Below are 26,587 nucleotides of genomic sequence, written 5' to 3'. Positions count from 1 at the left end.
TAATATACATGTTGCCATGACATACCATAATCATCACTAGGGATAGGGTGACCAGGTGTCCCGATTTTATAGGGACAGTCCTGATTTTTGGGTCTTTTTCTTATATAGGCTCCTGTTACCCCCCACCCCGTCCCGATTTTTCACATTTGGTGTCTGGTCACCCTATCTAGGGGTTCAGTTTTAACTCTTTTGTTGGTTAATTTCAGGTGTTGCTTCCTGTGCTAGGAGATGCAATATTTAAAATCACATTAAGTCTATGGCATTCAAATTAACCCTGCAGGCTCCCTACTGGGTATCTTCCATCCTCCCTGATTGGGCTGGAGGGAAAGGATCTAGACAGTGGAGGTCACTGAATGACCTAGCTCAACATCAAGCTAGTAGAACGCTCCATAATCACCAGTGTACAAGAAAAATAAATAATATACTGAGGTCAGAGAGGGACCAGGCTCAGGAGGGAACCATAGGCCTGGCCTCTACACCTAAAATTTAGATCTACCTAGCTACACCGTGCAGGGACATAGTTAAGGCAACCTACGCTGCTTATAGACCAGATATAAGACAAAGCCCTGAATATCAGGATTGTCCCTATAAAATAAGGACATCTGGTCACCCTAATTCTTCCATCAGCCTAGTTACCGCCTCTTGAGGGGGGTGGGTTAACTACACCAATGGAAAAAAAACTTTTGGTCACTGTAGCACGTGTCTACACAATGGTGCTACTGTAGCACTGTAGCTGTGTCGCCATAGCATCTGTAGTGTACCCGTAGGCTGCATGTGAGCAGGAGTAGCAGGCTGGAGGCAGCAACATGGAAACTACCTGTAGAGGGAAGGCTGGGGAGCAGGCAACATGAGAGCTGGGCACCCACATCTCATTATTGGCAGGAGGATATAGGGCAATGGCCTGCAGACTGGAGGATGTATATAGTGAGACACGGTTACCTTTATATCCTTGTACCATATTGCCCATAGGGGAAGGGTTTAGGAACTCTTGGATTGATTCTTTATTGTAACTTAAAGTCATTGTGCCTAGGGTCATTGCACCGTTTGGTTTCTGGCAGCTTTAGAACAGTAATGATCTGTTACTCAAGAGCCTTTAGAGCCTGATGAGTCTACATCCCTTGTCTCTAAACTCACGGTACACAGAAAGCCACCAAACCACCAAACATCTAGGAAGGACTGGTGTGCCCAAACCCTTGCAGTAACACTGTTGATTATATTATACCTTGAGGTTCTCCACACTTCACATTGCTCAACAGCGGCTTATTTACTCATCTGGTTCTATTCTTCTTTACCTTAGCTATCATTGTCCCTGCACTGAACTCAACCATCACTTAAGTCCATCCCCTACCTCAGCCCCATACACTGCTACAACAACATATCACAGTTAGAGTAGAATTTCCCCAGCACATGTACAGCACAGAGTCACCGTAAGTGGCCCTACCATGGTCCCATCATAAGCCTTAGCACAAGTGATGTCCCAGGGGCAATAGAGGATTGCAATAAAAGTTTTTGTAGTGAGAGTCTGGGCTGTCCTGAACTGCAAAGCAGACAATAGGGAGCCCTTGTCTATTCTAATTTATGCCAGGGGCTGCATCAACCCCCAGAGCAGCCCAAATACCAAGTGTAAAAACACTCAACCTTTGCCTGCTTCTTTCACTTGAGCTCTAATCCTGTAACCTTTACTCACAAGAGTGGTGTAATTGAATTGTTTGTATTTCTTTTGAAAATAGGAGCCAGAACTAACTATTTGTCTCCTGTTTTGTAGAATTGGGTGGATGAACTAAAGAAAGATGGATATTAATGAGTGAAAGGGAGGAAGTTAGTTGTTGATGAGAAGCCGTGGCTTATCTAGAGCATCATGTATGGTTTAAGCCAGTATGAGAAGCAGCATATCTAATCTGATGGACTGATCCTGTCTGGCAAATCCTTTGTGCCCTTGGGTGACATTATCTGATTAAAATATGACCATATAGGTCATTGTTGCAACCACTGTTATATATTTGCAACAAATCTTGTACAAAGGTTGTCAAGTAAGGTGTCTGTGGAAAGGTTATGACTCGCTGAATATAATTCTGCTATTTGTATAAATGTATCATTTTTGTATTTGAAGTTATGAGTATTGGCTCTATACCTGGATTTCAAATGTTTGCTCCTGGGGTAACGTCCACAAGGTAATTAGCCAGCACATCTTGGAGGGACTATTCAGATTAAGTGGCTCATCAAAATGACACTTAACTCACAGTGGAAGATGCCCATCTACACTGAATGGACTGTCTTGTGAACATTCTGTCTAGGGTACAGGTAATGGTTTCCTACTCTGTCTGAGTGGAGTCATGCATGGACATGTGACTCGCCTATGTAACTCCAAGCACTGTCTTGTCACCTGTGATTTTCCACTAGCTCTGCTGAGACATAAGCCTTATGGCTCTCATGGAGATGGAGTTATAATGTTGGTGTAGTAGGGCACTTACATCTGAGGGACAAGGCTGTAGTGCATACATTGACATAATTGGGTCAATGTAACCTGCCTCACGTTGACCTGTGTCGTGTACACCAGGCCTCAGTTTCTGGATAGTCTTCAGTTCAAACCCCTTCTTTTTTAAAAGGATTTCTCCTTTTTTCCCCTCTCTTTCTCTGACTATGATGATTCATGGTTATTCAGATTGGGGAAATTCTAGCCAGAATGTTTCAACATTTTCCCATTAACTCTAATGGCCCATCATTGGTCCTTCCCAGGGTTGTAAAATACTAGGTGCTTAGAGCTAGTTGCCTCGGGTTGGGGAGGCAGCCCCTCCCTGCCTAACTGCCCTGGTGTGACGTGGATCTGAATGTTGCAGAACAAGTTATGAGCAAAGTTGTATATCTACACAAATACATAAATATATTACCACGGTCTGTAGACATATCTCATAATGACCATCAAGTTCAGAACATTACAAGCTTTCATAAAAGACCTGAGTCAATATACTTTTATAGTACAATAACATTTTATATAATCAGTTAATTCAACTACTTATTCTTTAGGGTTCAAATCCCCTGTTCTCCCCTTGTGGTGTCTGGGCCCTCATTGTCACAGTATGATCATGGGAGCTTGGGGAGTTAGTTGGTTTTTGGTTTTGGGATGTTGAGGTCTTGTTTTTACATATCTGGAGAGTGGTTTTTCCTAGATAGTTCTGTGGCATCATGCATTTCACAGACACAGCTAAGGGTATAAAGTGACTCTGTTCTATCCCCAGTTCCCTCTATGATGTTCACATCGGAGCATCAGACACATTAGTATTGTCTCCATAGTGGTTCTAGGCACTACACAATCCATATTGACAGCTCAAGGGCACCACGAATCATCACACAGTCCCTGTGAGTCAAGCTGTTGGCCCCATGATCCACTTGTGGCATCAGGTGGTCCTTGGGGACTGGCAATGGCAATGGCAAAAAAAACCCGCAACAAGGTTGGTTTCCAGAGGCAGGTCACACGCAGTGTTGCCAGCTCTTGAGAATTTTAGCATGAATCTCAGGTAGGAGTGCCACTTTTCTAATTGCTGGTAACCAGACTCCTGAGGCCCCGCCTCAGGTAGGAGGCAGCTCCAGCTGAGCAGGGGCCAGCAAAGGTTAATGGTCCGGCGCCTTCCCCCACACCCCGTAACCAGGATTTTGGTGTCCTGTTGAAAACCAGGCACCTGGGCACCCCGACACAAAAGCCAAAAAGTGGACTGTGCAGGTAAAACCCAGACAGGCGACAACCCTAGCACAATATTGGTGTTTCTTAGAGACCCACCTCCTGGAGTCAAGTGATTAGATGAGAATCTCAACTTTTTTTTTTTTTTTTTTTTGCATTTTGCACTTCCTGGTAATGGAGCACATTTGAAAGCGTGATCCACGTGCACCTTTAAGGCTCAAAAGACAAAGCAAAAGAACGCATGTTTTAGTCACTCCTTTATCTGTCTTCAACTCTTATTATTTTTAAGTCTGTCTCATGACAGGGAGGGGCGGGGGTGGGGTGAGGTGAGCTGCAGCTGCTGCCCCAGCTCCGCTCCCCGGGGCGCGTCCTCTCTGGCCGGGATTTAATCCCTGTTGCCACGGTTACCTCCCCGCAAGGGTCTGAGGCGCTCCCAGCCCGGCCACCGGGCACAAGCGTGCCAAGCTGGCCGTAGAACCCGGGGGCTGCCCCAAGGCCCGCCCCAGCCCCAGCCCCAGCCCCGCCTCCTGACGAGAAGGCGACGCCATGGCCGCGATTTTCGAGCTGCGGCTGCCCAGGAACGATTTTTGCCCTTATTAAAGATGGCCGCCAACTCCGCTCTCCTCCCCCCCCCTCCCCCCAATTGCCTCAAGTGGGTGTGAAGCCCGGTCTGTTAAGATGGCCGCCCGTTGCCCTGCATCCTCTGCCGCGGAGGGTGGCGGTGAGGCCGCCCTTAGCAAAGATGGCTGCTGTTCCCCCCGTTGCTTCCAGCGGGTGTGAAGGGAGCGTGCCCTTAGACAAAATGGCCGCGCTCTGTTCTCCACCGGGGCCTGCGAGCAAGGCGGGCTGCTAGCCCTGGCAGAAGAGTCTGCCCTCCTGGTAAGGGATGACCGTGTGGGGGTAGCAGGTTGAGCGAGTCGGCGCTGGAGGGAGAGAAATCTCAGTTCCCCCGCCTGAAAGAGGAGGCTCTGCGTGTGTGTGTGTGTGTGACTGAGGTTGAATTTGTCTCTGTGAAATGATCAGGCACAAACTGGGAGGGGGAAGTCGTCTTCAACTACAGAATTAGGAGCCCCCAGAAGTAAAAATGCCGGCGTGTGGCACAATGTACGATGGCCCCCTGGATAACGTGTGGGAAGTAGACGAGAAATACAAACATAACTAAAATATCTGTCCTGGGGAGTGTTTTGTTTGTTTGCTTTGTTTTCATCTCATGTGAGTGAATTTACTTTTGTCTGGGGGGATTTTTGACCGGTTTGGTTTGATGATGGTCCTCAGGATTGCCAACTCTCATGCCAAGTATTTAGTTATGACGTCATATTTCTTGATCCCCAGCGGCTGTAATCGTGCTGTTAGCCAAGGGTCTCGGCTTTCACTTAAAAAAAAATCTAATCCGCATGGTTGGGGAGGAAGGGGGAGGGACGACTTGAAAATGCAAACTCTGAAGGCTCCAGCATCAAAAGTGAATCCAAAATATATTATTTTTAAGACAGCTGGATTGTGAATATTTTATTTTGAGGTCTCATTCATAATTTTTAAATGCTTGGGGTTAGGAAGGCATCTTCTCTCTCTTCCTGTGGCCCTGGTGTGGGGAAAGGAATTGAGTGAAGCACACAGGACAACAGAAACTATTTTCTCCTTGCATATTGTGCTCTTTGTCTCAAAGTGTTTACTAGGAAAGCATTGTGATAATAGGGGAAGGGAGTGGGAAAAGTGTGACTTTTGGGAATGGGAGTGGATTGAAGATAACATGGGTGCCTGTATATGAAAATGACAGGTTTCAGAGTAGGCACCGTGTTAGTCTGTATTCGCAAAAAGAAAAGGAGTACTTGTGGCACCTTAGAGACTAACCAATTTATTTGAGCATAAGCTTTCGTGAGCTACAGCTCACTTCATCAGATGCATTCAGTGGAAAATACAGTGGGGAGATTTATATACATAGAGAACATGAAACAATGGGTATTACCATACACACTGTAACGAGAGTGATCACTTAAGATGTGCTATTACCAGCAGGAGAGGGAGTGGATGGGTCATTACACAAAGTAAAACTATTTCCCCGTGTTTATCCCACTCCCACCGTCCCTCAGATGTTCTTGTCAACTGCTGGAAATGGCCCACCTTGATTGTCACTACAAAAGGGGTGTCGTCGTCGTCCCGTTCCCCCCCCGCTGGTGATAGCTCACCTTAAGTGATCACTCTGGTTACAGTGTGTATGGTAACACCCATTGTTTCATGTTCTCTGTGTATATAAATCTCCCCACTGTATTTTCCACTGAATGCATCTGATGCAAGCTCACGAAAGCTTATGCTCAAATAAATTTGTTAGTCTCTAAGGTGCCACAAGGACTCCTTTTCTTTTTGTATATGAAAATGTGTACCACCACACCTCTCTTATCAGTAACAGAGGAATGCAAGTGAACAGACATATCTGTATTGTATACATCTCTCATCAGTCCCTCCAGTCTGCTTTATTGCTTTGTCCCAGAAGAAGCAGGGTGGCGTAATAGATAGGGCATTGGAGTGGAATTACTATTTCTGTCCTCAGGCTTTCCTTGTGTTGTCCCGTTATCCAGGGGGCCAGTCTATGGAGCAGTCTTCTAAATTTCAGCCAGTGATCCTCTCTTTCTTTTCGGTTCAAGTCAATTGATCTCTGACCTATTGGACCTCTTTTCTTCCTGTTTACATGCTCTTTCTTTCCTTCTGCCCCTGCACCTTTTTTTATTAGCTTTTCCAATTCTGGGGACTGCTGTGAAAGTACTTAAGGGACCAATAAAAACAGGTCATTTAGTGATGGTGGTTTAATTAAACTATAATATTTGGTACTTACATAGCGCCTTCCATTCTGTGATTGCAAAGCGCTTTACAGACATGAATACCTTAAGCCTGATAACAATTCTGTGAGATGGCAATATGTGTATTGTCCATGTTTTCCAGATGGGGAAACTGAGGTATAAATACATTAAGTGACTCAGTTTGGTGATGTGTGTGACTTTGAACAGGAGCCAGGATTCTTGGATCCCCAGTCTTGTCTTTTAACTACTAGAGCATCTCCCCTCCCTAAAGATTGAACAAAATAATACTAAAAACTTTGGAAGTTGTTGCTTACGATGAAGACTGCATATTGGAAGTGGAATCCATAAAACAGACTTTGCTGTAATTCTCTTAAGCCATTTTCAAGTGGCTGCATTTTCTGGATTGCACAGATCCAACCAAGTCATTTTAGCCTCTCTGTGCTTTATTCAGTACAAAAGTTAAAACAACCCACTTAGTCTTTTAATCTTTAATAAACTTCAGCTGGAAACAGCTAATCCTTTTACTCAAAATATAAAGAAATCTTTCTAATCGAGGCATAAAAGATGCTAAAATAGGGGTGGTAAGTTTGATCTCTATAGGTGTGTTACTGTTATTGGAAACAAAGAAATTAAGAGATGGCTGAAATTATGACCTTATAAGGTGGCTTTTCTTTGACAGTCTGATTTGTTTATCTCTACAGGTGTACTGTGATAGTAAAGTGCATCCAGGTTCTAGGACCTTCTGGTTCTTCAGTTACTTTTCCTCAAAACTTGTACATGCTGCCTGTGGTTTTAACTTGATGCCTGGGAGGAAGAACTGCTCAGATTCTCACACTTTTACCACATGTACTGGAATCCTTGTTGTTACTACTACGATGTCGTGGGTGAAAGCTGCAGTCAGCCGGCCCAGTGAGGATGTGTTTGATGAAGATGCTGATGAACTGCATCTAGTGCAGAAAGAATGGAAGAGCACCATGGAGAAAAGAGTCAAAGTATTTTTTATAACCGTTACTTTATTTTTAGTAGCCTTTTGGCCATTTTCTTTCATATATAAATTGATACCTGCATGAGTGATTTAAGGGAAAATGGAGGATGGCTATTTAAAAGTTATTGTAGATCAATTTGTTCCATATGAAACTAAAAACTGAGTGAGTTATTAAGGAAATGTTACCAACCAGAACACACTTGAGATTCTTCTAGGGGGAGAGTGCCTGCAAACTGAGAAATTGTAGCCAAAATTCTGTATATCTAATCTGCTCTTGGTGCATACTATATTTATGTTTGTAACTCCCTCAACTACTCATGGGTGTTCTTTGTATAAATTCCTGAACCTCAATAGGAGGTTAGATCATCAGAGGCAAAAATATGCAAATTTAGTTATGCAACTGTTCACCTGATTGATGGAGATCACAGTGATAGCAAAATGGTCCCTGGCCACAGTTTCCCTTGGAAAAGACAAAAGTGGGAGGTCAGGCTGGCAGGAAGAATCTTCTGAATTCTAATCTCAGTTCTGCCACTGGCCTGCTCTTTGGCCTTGAGTACATTTGCTCCAGCTGTAAAATGAGGGAATAATATGTTTCTATCTCCCAAGTGTGTTATGAGTATTAATGAGTTTGCATAGTACATTGAACATATATATATTCAAGTATGAAAAAAGATTGTTACCAGGAGGAGGAAGAAAAATTGTTTTTCTTAACCTCTGAGGATAGGATAAGAAGCAATAGGCTTAAATTGCAGCAAGGGAGGTTTAGGTTGGACATTAGGAAAAACTTCCTGCCAGGGTTGTTAAGAACTGGACTAAATTGCCTAGGGAGGTTGTGGAATCTCCATTATTGGAGATTTTTAAGAGCAGGTTAGACAAACACCTGTCAGTAATGGTCTAGATCAGTGGTTCTCAAAGTCGGTCCACCGCTTGGTCAGGGAAAGCCCCTGGCGGGCTGGACCAGTTTGTTTACCTGCCACATCCTCAGGTTCAGCCGATCACTGCTCCCACTGGCCGCGGTTCGCTGCTCCAGGCCAATGGGGGCTGCGGGAAGGGTAGCCAGCACCTCCCTTGGCCCGTGCTACTTCTCACAACCCCCATTGGCCTGAAGCCGCGATCAGCTGAACCTGCGGATGTGGCAGGTAAACAAACCTGCGGATGTGGCAGGTAAACAAACCAGTCCGGCCCGCCGGGGCGGACCGGCTTTGAGAACCAGTGGTCTAGATAATTAGTCCTGACACAAGTGCAGGGGACTGGACTAGATGACCTCTCGAGGTCCCTTCCAGCTCTATGATTCTATAAATGCCATATGTTATCAGGTATCTGGTTTGTCTGGCTGGAGAGAGAGAGATGGAATTTAACCAAAACAAAGTTCAGACTCAGAGCAGGTGTATCATGATAGGAGATCTGTGTTTGTAAATTATGAGTGATATAATTAAACAAGGCAAATGAAGATGTATGAGCCATATCTTAGCATTTTTTTAAATAGTGGAAATCACCACTTAAATCAATGGCAGGTCCAGATTAAAAATCAGCAGTTCGTTGTAGCCCTATAGTAACCAATATGTAGTAATTCCTCTAATTTGTCTTTCTATAGAACTGAAAATAACAGTGAAAAATTAATTTTTATAAAGGCTCATTTTAACAAAGAAATCTTAAAATCCTGCAGGGTCAGACGAAGGGCAAAACTCCAACTTCAGCTGGTATTGTATTAGACCCTTAGGATTTGATCTCATGCCATTTACTTTAATGGGCATTGGATAAACTCTTAATAAATATAGCATCACTATGAGTCATGGTGCCGGGAACATTAAACTTCTACTCTTGGGTGATCAACATCTGATCAAAATAACGGGTTGGGGGGAAAGCTATGGTCGGGGCCATAGATTAGGGAGGGTACTGCTATGGGACTAGAGCAATGGTTTTCAACCTGTGGTTGTCTGCAGACTATGTCTAAGATTTCCAAAGGGCTCAGCACCTCCATTTGAAATTTTTTAGGGATCTGCAAAAGAAAAAAGGTTGAAAACCACTGGCCTAGACAGAGCATTGTTCTTTGAAAAAGGCATCTGGATTTTGGCTACTTCAAGGAAACTTTATTCTGCTGTTTCAAGATACTCCTGATGCTAGCTCCTTGTATTACCACATCTGATATTTTCATAGTTGAAATTCCATCATCTCCAATTTCCTTGAGCAGAAAATAGTACATCTCTGAGAGCAAGTTCTATGTTTTCATTCATAGCTTCACAGCCTGGGGGTGGTGACTACCATTCCTTTTTTGTGGCAAGATGGTAAAAGGGATCCTGAAACTTTTTTGCTGTTGAAACTTGAGGTTGCAGTATGGAAGAGGACAAGAATTGCTGTTCTAATCCATGTTACTATGTGTGTAGACTAAAGAAACATTTTTATAGTACAGTCAATTATTTTGACCTTACTGTATATAGTTCTGAAAAAGGGAGTCAAAATGATCATGTTTATAAAACACCAAGAAAAGTTTGTTTTGTTCTTCTAGTTTTGTGATTCTCTCATTTCTGCTGGACAGTACAGTATACAAGTTTTGCATGCATCTAGCTAAATTAGAAAGACACATTCCAAGAACCTGAATGTTTGTATAGATTTGAGCTCTTGTATATAATTTCTTGTAAAATAATCTCTGCTTGTAGCTGGATTACTGATATCAGTAACCTTTCGTCTTGCTTACAGGAAGGTTACAGAGATGGTGTTGAGGCTGGGAAAGAGCTTTCACTTCAGCAGGGTTTCAATCGGGGTTACAAACAGGGTGCTGAGTTGATGATGACCTGTGGCCAACTCAAAGGGATCCTTAGGTAAATGTTGAAGCTTTGAGACTGTGGTGTGTTTATATGAAAATCTGGATCTACTGTTCGTCAACTGCTGAGAAGACTTAGGATAATACTTTCAAAAGTGACTTTGGAGCTAAAATCCCATTTTAAAAACTGAAAGTAAATTCAATTTAGACTCCCAAGTCATCTAGGTGCTTTGGAAAATTTTACTTAATCACTTCATACTTCAGATTATATTATGTAAAATATTCCTAAAATGCTATGCTATGCTATGAGTACCAGGTATAATTCTTTAGGTAGCGCTAACTGAAAATTGGCTGTGAGAAAGATGCTGTTACCTGTAAAGGCTTTAGCAAAAAAGTTGGTCTTGCATTTTAATCAGAACAGTCATTCTAGAGGTCAGTCTGACTTTCTCAGGTATGGGCCATGGTCCTGTCACTGAGAACTCTGCCTCAGCATTTCTTACCCTTGGCTCTGTTAGCTGAGGCATCCTTGTGGAGCACAGTTCTGCCCTTGGACGGAAGAGTACGTAACCCAATGCAACCATCTATACATAGTAGTGTAGTAGGAACTACACAACTATGTGATAGTGGCTGTTGCTATTACAATTGTTCTTCAGAACCAAAAATGTAGTGTGGTAATTCTTAGCCCTCCTCCCATTCCTCACTTGAAATTAACAGGATCTTAGTGGTTCAGTGAGTTATCTGAATCTACACTTTTGGCTGAATATTCAGCTTTTCCTGTTGAACCTTCCTGAAACACACATGCATGAAATGTACATACAAAAATGGAAAAAGAAAAGGAGTACTTGTGGCACCTTAAAGACTAACCAATTTATTTGAGCATAAGCTTTCGTGAGCTACAGCTCACTTCATCGGATGCATACTGTGGAAAGTGTAGAAGATCTTTTTATATACACACAAAGCATGAAAAAATACCTCTTCCCATCACTCTCCTGCTGCTAATAGCTTATCTAAAGTGACAGGTTTCAAAGTAACAGCCGTGTTAGTCTGTATTCGCAAAAAGAAAAGGAGTACTTGTGGCACCTTAGAGACTAACCAATTTATTTGCGCATGAGCTTTCGTGAGCTACAGATCACTTCATCGGATGCATACCGTGGAAACTGCAGCAGACATTATATACACACAGAGATCATGAAACAATACCTCCTCCCACCCCACTGTCCTGCTGGTAATAGCTTATCTAAAGTGATCATCAAGTTGGGCCATTTCCAGCACAAATCCAGGTTTTCTCACCCCTCTCCCCCCCCCCCCCACAACCCCACTCTCCTGCTGGTAATAGCTTATCTAAAGTGACCACTCTCCTTACAATGTGTATGATAATCAAGCTGGGCCATTTCCAGCACAAATCCAGGGTTTAACAAGAATGTCTGAGGAGGGTGGTGGGGGGTAGGAAAAACCAAGGGGAAATAGGTTACCTTGCATAATGACTTAGCCACTCCCAGTCTCTATTCAAGCCTAAGTTAATTGTATAAAATTTGCAAATGAATTCCAATTCAACAGTTTCTTGCTGGAGTCTGGATTTGTCTGGGGACACCATCACAGGGCCTAATAACATCAGCCACGCTATCAGAGGCTCGTTCACCTGCACATCCACCAATGTGATCTATGCCATCATGTGCCAGCAATGCCCCTCTGCCATGTACATTGGTCAAACTGGACAGTCTCTATGTAAAAGAATAAATGGACACAAATCAGATGTCAAGAATTATAACATTCATAAACCAGTTGGAGAACACTTCAATCTCTCTGGTCACACGATTACAGACATGAAAGTTGTGATATTACAACAAAAAAACTTCAAATCCAGACTCCAGCGAGAAACTGTTGAATTGGAATTCATTTGCAAATTTGATACAATCAACTTAGGCTTGAATAGAGACTGGGAGTGGCTAAGTCATTATACAAGGTAACCTATTTCCCCTTGTTTTTTCCTACCCCCCCCCCCCCCGCCACCCTCCTCAGGCGTTCTTGTTAAACCCTGGATTTGTGCTGGAAATGGCCCACCTTAATTATCATGTAAGGAAAGTGATCACTTTAGATAAGCTATTGTTAGCAGGAGAGTGGGGTGGGAGGAGGTATTTTTTCATGCTTTGTGTGTCTATAAAAAGATCTTCTACACTTTCCACAGTATGTATCCGATGAAGTGAGCTGTAGCTCACGAAAGCTTATGCTCAAATAAATTGGTTAGTCTCTAAGGTGCCACAAGTACTCCTTTTCTTTTTGCAAATACAGACTAACACGGCTGTTACTCTGAAACCATACAAAAATGGAATTACTTTTTAACTTTGGTCACCTTTTCACCCAACCTCAAGCAAACATGCAACTCACTGAAGGTGTACAGAATCACTTTTATTTCCACCTGTTTTGTTTTTCTTTTCAGTGCACTCTTGTCTTGGTGTCACCTTAATGGACAAATTTCTGCTTTGCTGAGTAAAATAAATAACCTCCTGGCTGAAGTTGGCAAGTATGAAAAATGTGTGCTTAAGTATATGACTTCTATCAGTGCACAGCCCCACCTTGGAGAGTTATTGGATTCTGTACAGGACATGGACCTTAGTCATACAATTCCAGTGGAGAATGAATTTGATGCAACTGAAACTGGAAGACTCTGTGAAAATGAGTCTGAGTTGAGTGAAAACTGTTGCAGGAGTAATGGTGGGGCCGACTCCTTGCAGTCTGACAGTTGGAAGAGGACAAAAGAACACACACATTCTGAAAGGCCAACCCTCGCTTGGCTTAAAGAAGAGACTGCCTGCTTAGGAGAGCAGCTAGGCTTGTCACTGGACATATTACAGCATGTCCAACAACTGGAAAGCTAACTTTTCTCTTGTGCCAAATGGAAGCCAATTCTAAGAACCAACTTGACAGGCTTGTATTTTATTTGTGGCTCAAAGGGTGATGGTCATACTAGTCATTTAATTTCATGGGAATGTAGTGATCTGATTCTAATGTTTCCCTTTAAAATCTAATAAACCAACCCTTGCTCTCATCATATTCTGTTATACCTCAGTTGTTGGCAAAAAAAATAATAATAATAAGGTTACTTTCATACCTAGATTTAACTTGCAGAGGTGGAGAATACTTCATATACACAAATGCACAGCTGTCTTAATAATGCTGTAGTGGGCACTAATGTGTCTGCTACTCTGTCTGGAAGTCTAACATTTTCCTCTTAATTTATTTAACTTGCCCTTTTTAATATTCTCTTTCAGAAAAGGAACTGAATGATTCTTTAGTCTTATCCCTAGAAAACAATTGCTCCTAGAGGACCAAAAATGAAAGTAAACATTGCTATTTGGTTTAGAACAGGGGTGGGCAAACGTTTTGGCCCTAGGGTACAAAAATTGTATGGTGGCCAGGTAGGGATGGCTGTCGGGGGAGGCTATGCTGCCCCAAACAGTGTGGCGTGGCCTGGACCCTGCCCCCATTCAGCCTTCAGGAACCCCCATCCAGCCCTCCCTGCTCCTCACCCGACTGCTCCCAGGGACTCCTGCATCCTATTCAAACACCCATGCTCTCTGCCCCCTGCCCATCCCCCCGGGATACCCGTCCCCTATCCAATCCCCCTTGCTCCCCACCCCCTGCCTGCCCCCCCTAGAGTCTCCCTGCCCCCATCCAACCCTCCCTGCTCATGTTACCTGTGGGGTGGCGGAAAGGGGGACTCAGTCCTTTCCCTGTGCGTTTCCTCTGCTCATTTGGCTACTCCCCCTGGCAGTCGAACAGGGCTTGCTCCATGTCTGAGCTTAGCTGCTGGGGACAGGGGCCAAGCATTCTCGTGGTGGTGGAGGGGGGGCCCTGGCTTGCTCTGCCCCTGTCCCCAGCAGCAGGGCCCAGGCCCCTTGACTGCCTCCCTGCAACCCCTAATGCTCCTCGCTCTCCTCCCCCATCCCTGGGAACTCCCCCTGCTCCCTGTCCCCTGACTGTGCTGCCCTGGAGCACCAGGTCTGTGGTGCTATAGCTGTGCTGACTGCCTGGGCAGCATAGCTGCAGCTACAGCCACTGGGGGAGCTGTGCCTGGGAGGGGAGCAGAAGGGGAGGGGCCAGGGGCTAGGCTCCACCCTGCTCACTGCGCTGCTGGCGTGTTGGCCTGGCTCCTCCACAAGCCTGTCCTGACCCTGCTCTCTGGCAGGAGCTCGGGGGCCAGAGGGAAGGGTCCTGTGGGCCGGATGGGTCCTGCGGGCCATAGTTTGCCCCCCTCTGGTTTAGAAGGTAGTCTGGGTGGAGAACTCCTTCAAACAAGTGGGAACTGCACATACAGAAATAAGCAGTATGTGCTCCTTTCTGTTTAAATATCTGAGTGATGTTTTGCCAATTTAATTTGGTCAAAATAGAACAAAGCCTTGCATTACATCAAATTGTGTATCACAAATCTCTGGTGTAGTTAGCTCTGCTTTCAGAGCATCACTTCACTGAAACTGATTGCAGTACCAAGGACAAAACTTCATCTGAAGCAGGTGGTTAAAACACAAAAGGCTCTTCCCTCACCACTGTTTTAACCAAGCTGTAACTATTAAGACTGGGCAATTCACTTCAGTTTTTCTATTTAAAGTAGAACTGTAGTGTACTGGAGCATATTCCTTCCTAAACCAGTGCCTGCCTTATGTGTAACTTTCCAAGAAAGCTCCTTAAACTACCAAAGGCAAGAGGATCTAAGCAAGACTGCATTTGTCTTGAATATCATTTTAAAATCTGTTGGAGTCACTGGAAATCAATTATATAGTTGGAAAATCTTGGATGATTTTTGCCACTTGTGGTAATGCATCTGATTGTTAAGGGTTTAAAAAAAATTGCCAGCCAACTTTGGCACTGTACATTTGACTACATACAATAGAGGATGTAGGCCAGTTCTGCTGTAGCTGTGAGGTACTCAAAATGCAGCACAACTACTGTCTGAAGTGCAGAGCCAGAATACAGCTCTCTGCAGAGATAGAGGGGTGGGGATTTTGTGGCTTGCTTGGGAAGTGATGGGGTTGAAGCTGTGGAGACTCACTGTGCCTTTTGATGTGGTTATGCATAGCAGCATCTGACCCCTAATTCAACATATGGGCAATAGTACCTGCTGTGCCAAATGAGTGAAGTGGGTTTTGCTTGTGTTAGTGAGAATTATTTTCCCTCTATCTCATCTTTATTTTGGGTATTGGAGGAATACTAAATTTTTTGCCATATCTAGGGTTCTCATCTTCATCTGAAACACCAACATTATCACCTTCTGTGGCAGATAAGAGACTGGATTAGATGGACAGGTAATCTGCACAAGAGTTGCAAATCCTTAAGGCATTAAATATACCAGGTAACAAAAATGAAAGTTTATTCTACATCTTAGGGGAAAGCCAGAATGGAAGCTAGATAATAACCTTATTACAGGACCAGAGTTGCTTGTGGATGGAACTTTTAGCCTTGTTGTAGGCCTTGTTAACTTATTTTAATATGTAATTCAATTTTTTTTAAAAACTGTGTGCCATGAGATTTTTTTTTAAATGCAATTGCCACCCTTTTTCCTCTTTAAACTTCAAAAGGTGTGTTATGCTCCTACTGCTTGGCATATCAGTTTCCCTGAAATCAGACTTGGCCTTGCCCCTCCACTAAAATGGTTCTTATTCAGTTACAATATCTGTTCTCCATCCCCTGCCTTATCTACTGAGACATGATTGATCACACTCTTTCAGGCTTCAAAGAATGCTTTTCTGCTCCTTCAGCTGTTTCCAGTTATGTAATATTTAAGCAATAAATATAACTGTACTCAGCATTGATAAGTTGCATGCTTTCAATAGAGATTTTACTTTTTATGGACAAATACCCTAGAAGCAGTATATTTGGTGTAGTAAGTTTGTCTGGTCTGAGACTAGTTGAACAGGAGACCCTTTGCCAAGGGGTCTGTGTGTCACAGGCATATCAGCTACAATTTTCTACACACTACTCCTATAACCCGCCACATTTCTTATGGCTGTCTCCTTATTTATCCTAACACACTGCAGTTGTCACTTTCTATTGTTCTTGTTTAAGCAGACTGCAAATTCTTCTGGGCATGAAGTCTGGGTTTGTTTAGTACGTCAGTATTCATTTGTTCAGTACTGTCTTATGCACATTTCTCACCATATAAATCAATTCTAGCACCTGCAAGACAAGAATGCTAAGTAGGACTTCTCACTATCTATACCTGTTAAGTTGCCACTACATAAGTTTTCATCTGGTTGAAAGTATGATTAGTCAAAGGCCAAAAACAAAAATTTGGATGGTTTGCTTATCACCTACATTCAGTGGATTTGAGAGCAGTTAACAAAAAAAACCCCACAATTCTGCTATAACATTTTTGCACTCCAACAACTGAATTTTAAGTTTTCAAGCCTAATATCAGGCTAATCCTCCATGAAGACAAGTCATTGGGCAGAATTTAAAACTAAAAAGTTATAGCCATTTATTTGCAAAATTATTTTATTGTACAACTGTATGACCTAAACTCCCTATTATCGAGAACTCTTTTTGCAGAAAGAGGACATTAAACCAATACCGGGGGGGGAAGGAGGGGGAGCTTTTCATTTACTGCACAGTTCCACTTTTGAGTGAATTTAACATGGGGAATGGTGCAAAGAAGTCAAAACTCATTTGCATCAAATTGCACTTGTGCACAAAATAGCTTACGCGCAGACTGTTTCAAACAATAGTTCCTTTCCCCTTCTACCTTTCTTACAAATTTTTCCATTACATTTTAAAAAAATGTAAATGCAACATCATGGTTTAATAAATGGAACCGCACAAAGAAAAAACAAACAAACAAATAAACAATCTTAAGGTTACAGCAATATAACTTGGCTACATTGCCTGTTATATGTACACCTACAAATATTTAAGAAACAGCCACCTAAAGAATACATGCCCATATATGCATTATGGGTTAAAGTAAGGTTGCTACAGTAGTGATCATTTCACTTTTCAAAGTTTGCATTTACATTAAACTATTTTAACTTGTTTTGCATTTAGCAATCTGCAGGGTTGAAAAGATTTAATTTTAAGAGGAATCCTGCCAGACAGAAGTATTGATCTTGCCAAATTCTCCTCTACTGTTTGATCTATCAATAGATATTGTCTCAAGACACTACAAAAAAGTGACATGGAACCACAGTAAACATCAGATGAGTATTTGCTTTAGTTATACTGATATATCACAAATCGCACACTCGGTACTGGCCGTGGAGCTGCTTGCCTCCATGCCAGAATTTAGCATGCTGGCTCCAGAAAGATTTGCTCCAGTACTGTTAGAAGATGCAGTTTGCTTGCAGGTCACTTCAGGATTTTGCTCAGAGATAACGTCCATATTTTGTATTTCACCATCAACTTTCATTGTGACAGCATTCTTGAAAATAGCTCTCATGACGAGAGGGACAGACATACAACTGAGGGGAAAAAGGAGTTGAGAACATTATTCACTACAACATTAACCACTCAGTCTCAGCCACTGTTTAAAAAAAAAAAAAACAAAAAAAAAACACACACTCGTGATGAAATGTTCCCTGAGCTCATGCAGTCCTCCCACACTGAAAGAATGCATGGAGGCCAACAATGGCAGAGTCCAGGAAAGCAGAAAATGAACACCAGGACAGGAGGGACGAGCAAGATGAGGTGGCAGGATGCAATGCTGAGGCTACTGGGGGAATCAAACTGATATGTTCCAGCATCTGGTGGAGCTGCAAGAAAGGCAGCAGGAGCACAGACCGCTGCTGCAGCCTCTGTGTAACCGCCCGCCCTCCTCCCCAAGTTTCATAGTCCCCTTACACAGATGCCCAAGAACGCGGGCATGGTGGGGGGGGGGTCCCCTTTGGGCACCCAATCACTCCATCCCAGAGGACTGCTCAAGCAACAAAAGGCTGGCATTTAGTAAGTTTTGAAGTGCAGTGTGGTCTTGTCCTTCCTTCCTCCCCTACCCCACCCCGTGCGCTTCCCTCCTCTCCCACCCCCCCAGGCTACCTTGGCAGATATCCCCCTATTTGTGTGATGAATTAAATAAAGAATGCATGATTTTGAAACAATGACTTTATTGCCTCTGCAAGCGGTGAACAAAGCGGGGAGGGCGGTTGCCTTACAGGGAAGTAGAGTGAACCAAGGGGGTGGGTTTTCATCAAGGAGAAAAACAGAACTGTCACACCGTAGCATGGCCAGTCATGAAACTGGTTTTCAAAGCTTCTCTGATGCGCAGCGCACCCTGCTGTGCTCTTCTAATCACCCTGGTGTCTGGCTGCATGTAATCAGTGGCCAGGCGATTTGCCTCAACCTCCCACCCCGCCATAAACGTCTCCCCCTTACTCTCAGATATTGCGGAGCACACAGCAAGCAGCAATAACAATGGTAAGACCTCAGCAAAACCAATATTCCCGAGTCAGTAAACTGCACCAGCGTGCTTTTAAATGTCCAAATGCACATTCTACCACCATTCTGCACTTTGCTCAGCCTATAGTTGAACAGCTCCTTACTACTGGCCAGGGTGCCTGCATACGGCTTCATGAGCCATGGCATTAAGGGGTAGGCTGGGTCCCCAAGGATAACTATAGGCATTTCAACATCCCCAACAGTTATTTTCTGGTCTGGTCAGCTGTTCAAACAGACCAGAGTTCCTGAAGATGTGAGCGTCATGTACCTTTCCCAGCCATCCCACGTTGATGTCGGTAAAACGTCCCTGGTGATCCACCAGTGCTTGCAGCACCATTGAAAAGTACCCCTTGCGGTTTATGTACTGGCTGCCAAGGTGGTCCAGTCCCAAGATAGGGATATGCGTTCCGTCTATCGCCCCACCACAGTTAGGGAACCCCATTGCAGCAAAGCCATCCACTATGACCTGCACATTTTCCAGAGTCACTACCCTTAATAGCAGCAGCTCAGTGATTGCGTTGGCTACTTGGATCCCCCCCCACAGTAGATTTGTCCATTCCAAATTGATTCCTGACTGACTGGTAGCTGTCTGGCATTGCAAGGTTCCACAGGGTTATCGCCACTTTCTTCTGAACTGTGAGGGCTGTTCTCATCTTGGTATTCCTGTGCTTCAGGGCAGGGGAAAGCAAGTCACAAAGTTCCATGAAGGTGCCCTTAACGCATGCGAAAGTTTCACAGCCACTGGGAATCATCCCAGACCTGCAACACTATGTGGTCCCACCAGTCTGTGCTTGTTTCACGGGTCCAGAATTGGCGTTCCACAGCATGAGCCTGCCCCTTTGCCACCAGGATGTCCAAATTGCCGGGGCCCATACTTTGAGAGAAGTCTGCGTCCGTGTCCTCATCACTCTCGTCACTGTGCTGCTGTCACCTCCTCGCCCGCTTTTGCAAATTCTGGTTCTGCACATACTGTAGGATAATGCGTGAGGTGTTTACAATGCTCATAACTGCCGCAGTGATCTGAGCAGGCTCCATGCTTGCCGTGGTATGGAGTCTGCAGGAGAGCAGAGTTGCAGCAGAAGCAGTGGCTGACAACAGATGCCACGAGAATAGATATTTATAGAGAACAACGAGAGGACCTGCGAGGTGGATTCATGAGAGCAGAGTTGCAGCGGAAGCGGTGGACGATGACGGTTTAGCACCGCGCACATTTCCCGAGGAAGATCACATGTGTCCGGGAGCCCATGACAGACAGCATGGAGAAATTTGCTAGAGAGACAATAGCGGCAGAGCAGAGTTGCAGGGGAAGAGGTGGATGACAACAGTTAGCAGTCCTACTACACCATCTGCTGAAAGCAGTATAGCGTCGGCACGAAAAAAAAGGCTGCCATTGCTTTCACGGAGGCAGGGGCGACTGACGACACGTACCCAAAACCACCCGCGACAATGTTTTTGCCCCATCAGGCATTGGGAGCTTACCCCAGAATTCTAATGGGCAGCGGAGACTGTGGGAAAGCTACGCACAGTGCACCGCTCCGTAAGTCGATGCTAGCCACAGTAGTGAGGACACGCTCCGCCGACTTAATGCGCTTAGTGTGGACATACGCAATCAACTGTATAAAATCGATTTCTAAAAATCGACTTCTATAATATCGACCTAATTTCATAGTGTAGACATACTCTTAGGTAGATCCAAGTTTGGGATTTACGGTTTTACTTTTAATGAGCGCTTAAGTTGACAGCATTCACCTTACAATTAGAAAACTATAGATTTTAAGATCATTCTCATGTGTTGTATGAAGTTTTAAAAGAATAGAGAGCCTCAGTCCTGACTTCTTATCCACATTAGGGCCGTTTTTACAAAAAAGTGGGTTTCTACCTTCTCTACTACTAGTTCAGCTGAACCAGAATTAGCAATAGCAGGAGCCCAAATGTACAATGCTCTAGCTGCAGCAGCAATTTCCCATATCTTGTTGCTTAAATTCATGGTTCAAGTCCAGCCTACATCCAACTTACAGCCAATTAATTGGACAGCTGTTTACTGACCTACATGAAATGAATTAGTGGTCTCAGTCCACTTAGTGTATGCATGTTCATTCCATAGCAGCCCCACACAATTTAGACCCTTCATCTCAGTAGAGAAGGGAAGAATTGAATAGACATGGAAAATGAACTGCTCACTCCACAGAGGTGGTGCCCTCTGGAAAACAGGAGGCACATGATGCTAAGACAGCATGGGAAAACTTGCACTGCAACTACTTCTGCTGTACCTGTTGTGTGACTAAGCAGATGTATCTACAGCTTAGCACTGGGCCCCTTTCAAGAGGATAAAAATAAATGTCTAACTTGCAAAATGTTTTTTCCACTTCCTACTGTAAAGAAGTCTTAGTTGCAGACACAAGAACTGCTAGCGTAAATGAACATATCACTAACTCAAATTGGGTAAATGAATAAATACGATATGCAAAGAAAAAAGTGACCTTTCTTTGAGAACTAAAAATATACTTTAGTAAATGCAAAAAGACAACAAGTTCATTTGATCATAGGGATGGTAGTTTTTACATTTTTTCTGAATATGCATAAAAATTATTACAATTAATAGACAATTTATACGGGTCCCAAACATTTTAGAGTAGAACACTTACCGCTCCATGACTCTTGTGATAAAGTCATTGCAGCAATTTAGAGTTACATCTTGAGGATTTGTATGAAGACTGCATCTGATTTGTCTGGAGCTCAAGACATCAGCTACCACTGAATAGGAAAAAATATGGACATTTCAAAATTGTGTGCGTTGACAAAGGTCTAGCAATATTATTTACAACCCCTGAACATTTCCCTTTGATCCAAGTATGGAAATTAAGACACGTAACATTTAATATTAATGGTTATATTTACCATAATAAACAGAATGTGCTCATATAGCTCAAATACTATTGCTGTAGGAACTATAAGCCCCAATCTCACTTATTTCAGTGGAGCTCCATGGAGGTATGGGAGTCTGTCTACCCATGTTCAATGCATTCCAGAACCAGGGCCTTAATTCTTTTACATTTCCTGACTCTTTGTTTTGAGGTGGGCAACCTTAACAAAGCATTTCCAGTTTATTTATATACATAAGCACGCAGAAGAGTGAAGCTTAGGAAGATTTTTGAGATTCACAGTACACTGTGCACATTTACAATTGAAACCCATGTCCTGACAAAACAAAGATATTTGTAAACTTGATACAAAGAAATAGCAGTGTTGAATAGTCCACACTTACCACAGGCTAAACTCTCTCCCATAGGATGCTGGAATGAGATGGAAAAGCTAGTGTCCTTTTGTGGAGACACTTCAAAATAAAGCAGCTCTGAGCAATCTGTAAGGCAGTAACTTTATTTAATAACTTGGTTTATTTAAGCTTAGCCCCATTTAAGTGAATTATACATTAGCCCTTCAAAACACTGACATCTCCGAATCTAATTATGGTCACTCTGCAGTTCAGTTTGTGCCTCTGGAAACTAAATATTGGGTGAAACATGGGTGTGCTACTTGAAAATAATTAACCTACAGAGCCCTACACAAAAATTAAGAATGCTGATAAAAAGTTCAGTCATTTCAAACAATTTGTAAATAGCAGTGGATTTGGAAAATGCACCTGCTGTGGTGGGGACGTCCAACTTACAAATACAAAACCAATCAGTAGACTATTACAGAGAAACACGCTGTACTTTGTAACATACAATTTACCTTCGTTTGTAGTGTTCTCAGAGACACAGCTGCCAATAAGAGTGTTATATGTCACTTGATGCCGAAGGATCTCAATTATAGCAGGCACACACTTTGGATGGGTAAATGGAATTTTACTGACAAGGGCTCCTGTTATACCTGATTTCTCTGTGCCCTTATTTATGAAATAACTGTGCTTCGGGCAATCTGGAAGAGACTGACGAAGAAAAACTTATTTTTGTGAGGAATGGAAACTTGGAAAGACAAGATGGCTAGTCCTGATACCAGAATGTTACAATGGATATGGTACCAAAAAAGTCTTTTGTGGGGCACACATTTGTCAAATCTGAAATCCCTGGTTGCACCTGGAAAATATCACTCAGAAACTGAGTCAACTGAGACCAAGCCCCTCTCCTGTAAAATACCTTTTAACACAGGATAATCTGCACTGAGCTTCACGCCAAGAGACCATGAGTTCTAGTCTCAGTTGTTCTTATAAGGGTAGTGAAAGTCAGAGAGAAATTAACAGCCTTTTACCTTTAATTTAGGAGAACCTAGTATCAGTCAGTCATTATACAGGTAAAATAACAGAAAGAGAGGACATTTCAGGCCGAGCCATGAACAGAGTGCTCTCACCTGACAGACCCTAATCTCATTCACTTTCCCATACTGCCTTTCAGAAGGAATGTGCTTAGCTGTGCTATCTCTTTAGCACACTTTCCCCAGAGTCAGGAATCCTGATAACCAGTTCTGATGCATGGCTAGAAAGGGTGAAAGATCCTGCAAAATAAATAACCCTCAAAAGACATGTGGGGAGATGTTTGTGTTTTTGTGTATTTACGTATGTATGAGTAGGGCCGACAATGGAATCAACAGTCCCTATCTACGCTGTATTCTGATAATTCAGAGATCAAAAGAAAATCCTAGCATTTAAATGAATTGTAAACACAGGACAGCTCTGTATTCATCTCTTTTTGAAATGTATAGCAAATAATCTGTGAATGGTGGAGGAACAAACAAATTGCCTTATGTTAATTCTATAGCCAAGTACCGGTGATGGACCTCCCTCAAAGTCATGCTAATTACCTTTTGAACTCCAACTTGTCAAAAGACATGAAATTGTATAAAAGATCCTTGGGTCCCGATTCTGTCATCTCAAATCTGCTTAGGCTTCATCAGGGGAAGACTCAGGTCCCAGTTATGCTGGTACGTCCTGAATATGATACTTGGACATTGGACAATAACCTATGAACTATTTCTAAAAGAACTCTTTGCAACTACAAAGCTCATCATCTCTGCTATGAATCTGCATCTAAATGAATTGAACTCATGTCTGTATGTATATTGATCTTTTAACCATACTCTCTCTTGTTTTTTAATAAAAGTTTAATTTAGTTAGTAAGAAGTGGCTGTAGTGTGTATTTGGGTAAGATCTAGAATATTCAATAACTTGGGAGGTCATGTGTCCGATCCTTTGGCATTGGTAGAACCTTTTCTTTTATATGATGAAATAAGATTTACAGAAATGATCATCATATTTGACATGGGTACCTGGAGGGAAACCTGAGGCTGGATCACTTTAAGGGAACTGTGTTGTTTGGACTTCTGAGTTACCAGGAAGGTAATAAAGAAGCTGTTTTATGCTGGCTTGGTAAATCTAAGTATTGGAATATCCACCAGCTTTATGAGGATTGTCTGCCCCATTCTTTGCACTTCACCCTAACTGAGTGACCATAGCTGGCCTCCACTAGGGCCCCAGTCATGCCAGTGTTCCATACTGTCTCTCAAACAATCGTGTAACTGACTGGCAGATCATGTATTGCATCTACCACCTTGGGGTAGTCCAACTACCAAATAACTTGTTTCTGCCACTGAATTGCTCCTATAGCCAAACTAGAAGAAGTTCATGGGCCGATATAAAGGGTGTGGGTTCAAACCCATCTAGTGACTCATTTGAGGGGAAAAAGGTGATATGACCTTTTTAGTGTAAAGACTCTGGAATAATTGTTGAAGCCATTTTATGTTCCAAAACGTATTTGGAAGTTTATTTAGATGTAATATTTGTTTTAATGTAATTTTAGAGCATATTTGTGTAGCAAATAAAGTATGATTGTAGCAAGCAAAAGAAAATCCACACTAGCATAAGTAACAGTGGTAGTGAAGATGCGGCATCTTAGCCCACCTTAGCACAAGCCCTCTGGAGACCCTAGACACCTACTTGGGTTGTTATTTGACACTGAAGTCCATGCTGCCTTGTCTTCACTATTATTACCCAAACTACAATCACACCTTCATTTGCTGTGTAGACATAACCTTACTGTTTCTGTCTTGGTCAAATGGGAGCTGCTGCTTTAAGAGCAGGTCAGTGCACTTAACTGAGTTCATATTAAGGAGCAATTGAGCAGGGTCAGGTGTAGAACCTTTTACCCTGTGTCCAGAGAGAGAGAGAGGAAGACCCTCCCTGTGTAAGCTCCAAAAAGGTCAGCACTTAATTTAATAAGCTTATTTTTCTAGAAAGAAAGTCTTCATTCTTGAAGGTGCAACATAAGCACTTGGTAGGAAACTGGATGCCTTAGGGCATTGCTAATAAGCGACAGAGTCTCTCACCCATATCCAGCACAGCTCTGTAGAGATTAAAGTTATTTCCATCTAATAGATATGTAGTGGCCTCTAAAGAGGAGGTCTTTGGTGGATCTCGGTTGCAGCTATCACATTGTAAACTCACCCACCATTGCCCTGCACAACCGCCATATTGCGGCGACCAAGAACTACATGGGCCATGTAGATACCCGTTATCTGTAGAGGAAGTGCCCTCTTCTCCCCCTTTCAGAATTAAGGCATGCTAGCAAAGCGGATGATGTGGGAAATTATCCCTGCCACAGGTCCGTAGATAAAGAGGCTTTCATCTACCAGGGCTGTCCTGCCAACATCTTACACCAGTACTAAATCTGGGCAGTCTTTATCATTTATGTTTAAGGTTATTTTCAAGTAGTTTGTAAATATGCAAAACAGCCTCAGTCTAGGAGCTAACATAATACAAACTAGGTGCCACAAGGAGTCCTCGTTGTTTTTGCTGACACAGACTAACACGGCTACCACTCTGAAACCTCTGAAACTATTATTTTAACCACTATGTACCAAAAAACAAAACTCAGAAAAAAACATTTAAAAAAGAAATCAGTTAAATTTATGTATAATCAAATTAACTGAAGGGGTGACTAATATTTTACACTCTTCTTTCTCCCATTCATCGTAATAAAGACTATAACAAATCGTAAATTCACTACTTTTATGGTTGTGCAGTAGGGAATTCTATTTTTAATCAGATTTAAAATGGAGTGACAGGATCTATTTTAAAATGAAAATCTAGCTGGGAAGCATCTTGGATATACTGGAGGATCTCAGATTTGAGACTAGTCACTGACAAATTCTGCTTTTGAAGAAATTAGAAGGAAAGTGGGAGATAAACTTAGTTAGGCTAAATGCTTTATCACCACCATCACTACATACAATTGACATGACTCCAGTTATTATACACAAAATAGTGTCTCCTTTGTCACCTTTATGAAGGTGTTAAATTGCCTTAAATTGTTTAAAGTAAGCAGGTTGACCGAGGTAAAAAAAACTGGAATAATATACTCCCTGATGGACATTCAGTTGTGTCAGGATTCCTGAATATTGGCATTGCTTACTGACAGACCAAAAGTGTTTACTTAGCCACATAAATGCAGACAAAGAATAAGAGCAAAATGACTTGCATGTATCAAAAGTCAGAACATACATACCACAAAGAAGCAAGAATTATTCATGGACAGATCTTCCTTGTACTCATCATTAAGGGTAAATTGAACAATCAATGCATGAAGAGAAGCTAGCTTCAGTCCATCAATCAGAACTCCTAAAGCCAGATAATTTTTAAATTAGTATTTCTGGATTAATTTGTAATTATTCATGAGACATGGAAAATGTTCATTCCATTTTTACAGAGTCATCATAAAGAACATAGGGACGTATATACCCCCATTTTACAGACTGGGAATTGAGGCACAGAAACTTGACCATGATCACACAGGAAGTCTATCATAGCTTCATATTAAATCCTGATTTCTCATGTCCCAGTCCAGTGCCTTACTCGCAAGGCTATCCATCCTCCTTATATTGTCATTTCTATACTTGGCCCTCTGCATATTTTCATCCAATGTCAGGTCACATTTACATGGATTATCACATTATTAATGTGATAA

General features: G+C 42.6%; 2 protein-coding genes across 3 annotated transcripts in view; one reads left to right on the top strand and one right to left on the bottom strand.

Annotated features, from left to right (window-relative positions):
• Positions 1–4,374: 4,374 nt before the first annotated feature.
• Positions 4,375–13,265, top strand: YAE1 (YAE1 maturation factor of ABCE1). 2 transcript variants are annotated; one of them, XM_073332846.1, is made up of 4 exons: positions 4,375–4,555; positions 7,170–7,460; positions 10,151–10,272; positions 12,652–13,265. In XM_073332846.1, the coding sequence occupies exons 2-4, from the start codon at positions 7,269–7,271 to the stop codon at positions 13,088–13,090; spliced, it is 753 nt and encodes a 250-aa protein (XP_073188947.1). In that variant the 5' UTR covers positions 4,375–4,555; positions 7,170–7,268; the 3' UTR covers positions 13,091–13,265. The 2 variants fall into 2 exon arrangements, with proteins under 2 accessions (XP_073188947.1, XP_073188948.1); XM_073332847.1 differs by lacking the exon at positions 4,375–4,555 and adding an exon at positions 4,585–4,888.
• Positions 13,266–16,988: 3,723 nt separating this feature from the next.
• The window catches only part of LOC140906148 (mediator of RNA polymerase II transcription subunit 1-like), a 31,497-nt gene continuing 21,898 nt past the window's right edge, over positions 16,989–26,587 (bottom strand). Inside the window, exons 13-17 of the mRNA XM_073329652.1 lie at positions 26,129–26,241; positions 22,365–22,560; positions 21,898–21,993; positions 21,278–21,386; positions 16,989–17,662 (exon numbers count right to left, since the gene is read on the bottom strand). Of these exons, the coding sequence (XP_073185753.1) occupies positions 17,419–17,662; positions 21,278–21,386; positions 21,898–21,993; positions 22,365–22,560; positions 26,129–26,241 (758 nt within the window). The 3' untranslated portion in view covers positions 16,989–17,418. The remainder of the gene's footprint in view (positions 17,663–21,277; positions 21,387–21,897; positions 21,994–22,364; positions 22,561–26,128; positions 26,242–26,587) is intronic.

Source organism: Lepidochelys kempii, chromosome 2 (genome assembly GCF_965140265.1).
Source record: "Lepidochelys kempii isolate rLepKem1 chromosome 2, rLepKem1.hap2, whole genome shotgun sequence".
NCBI lineage: Eukaryota > Metazoa > Chordata > Testudines > Cheloniidae > Lepidochelys > Lepidochelys kempii.
Note: the sequence above shows the minus strand (reverse complement) of the source record. Positions and strands in the feature narration are given on the sequence as shown.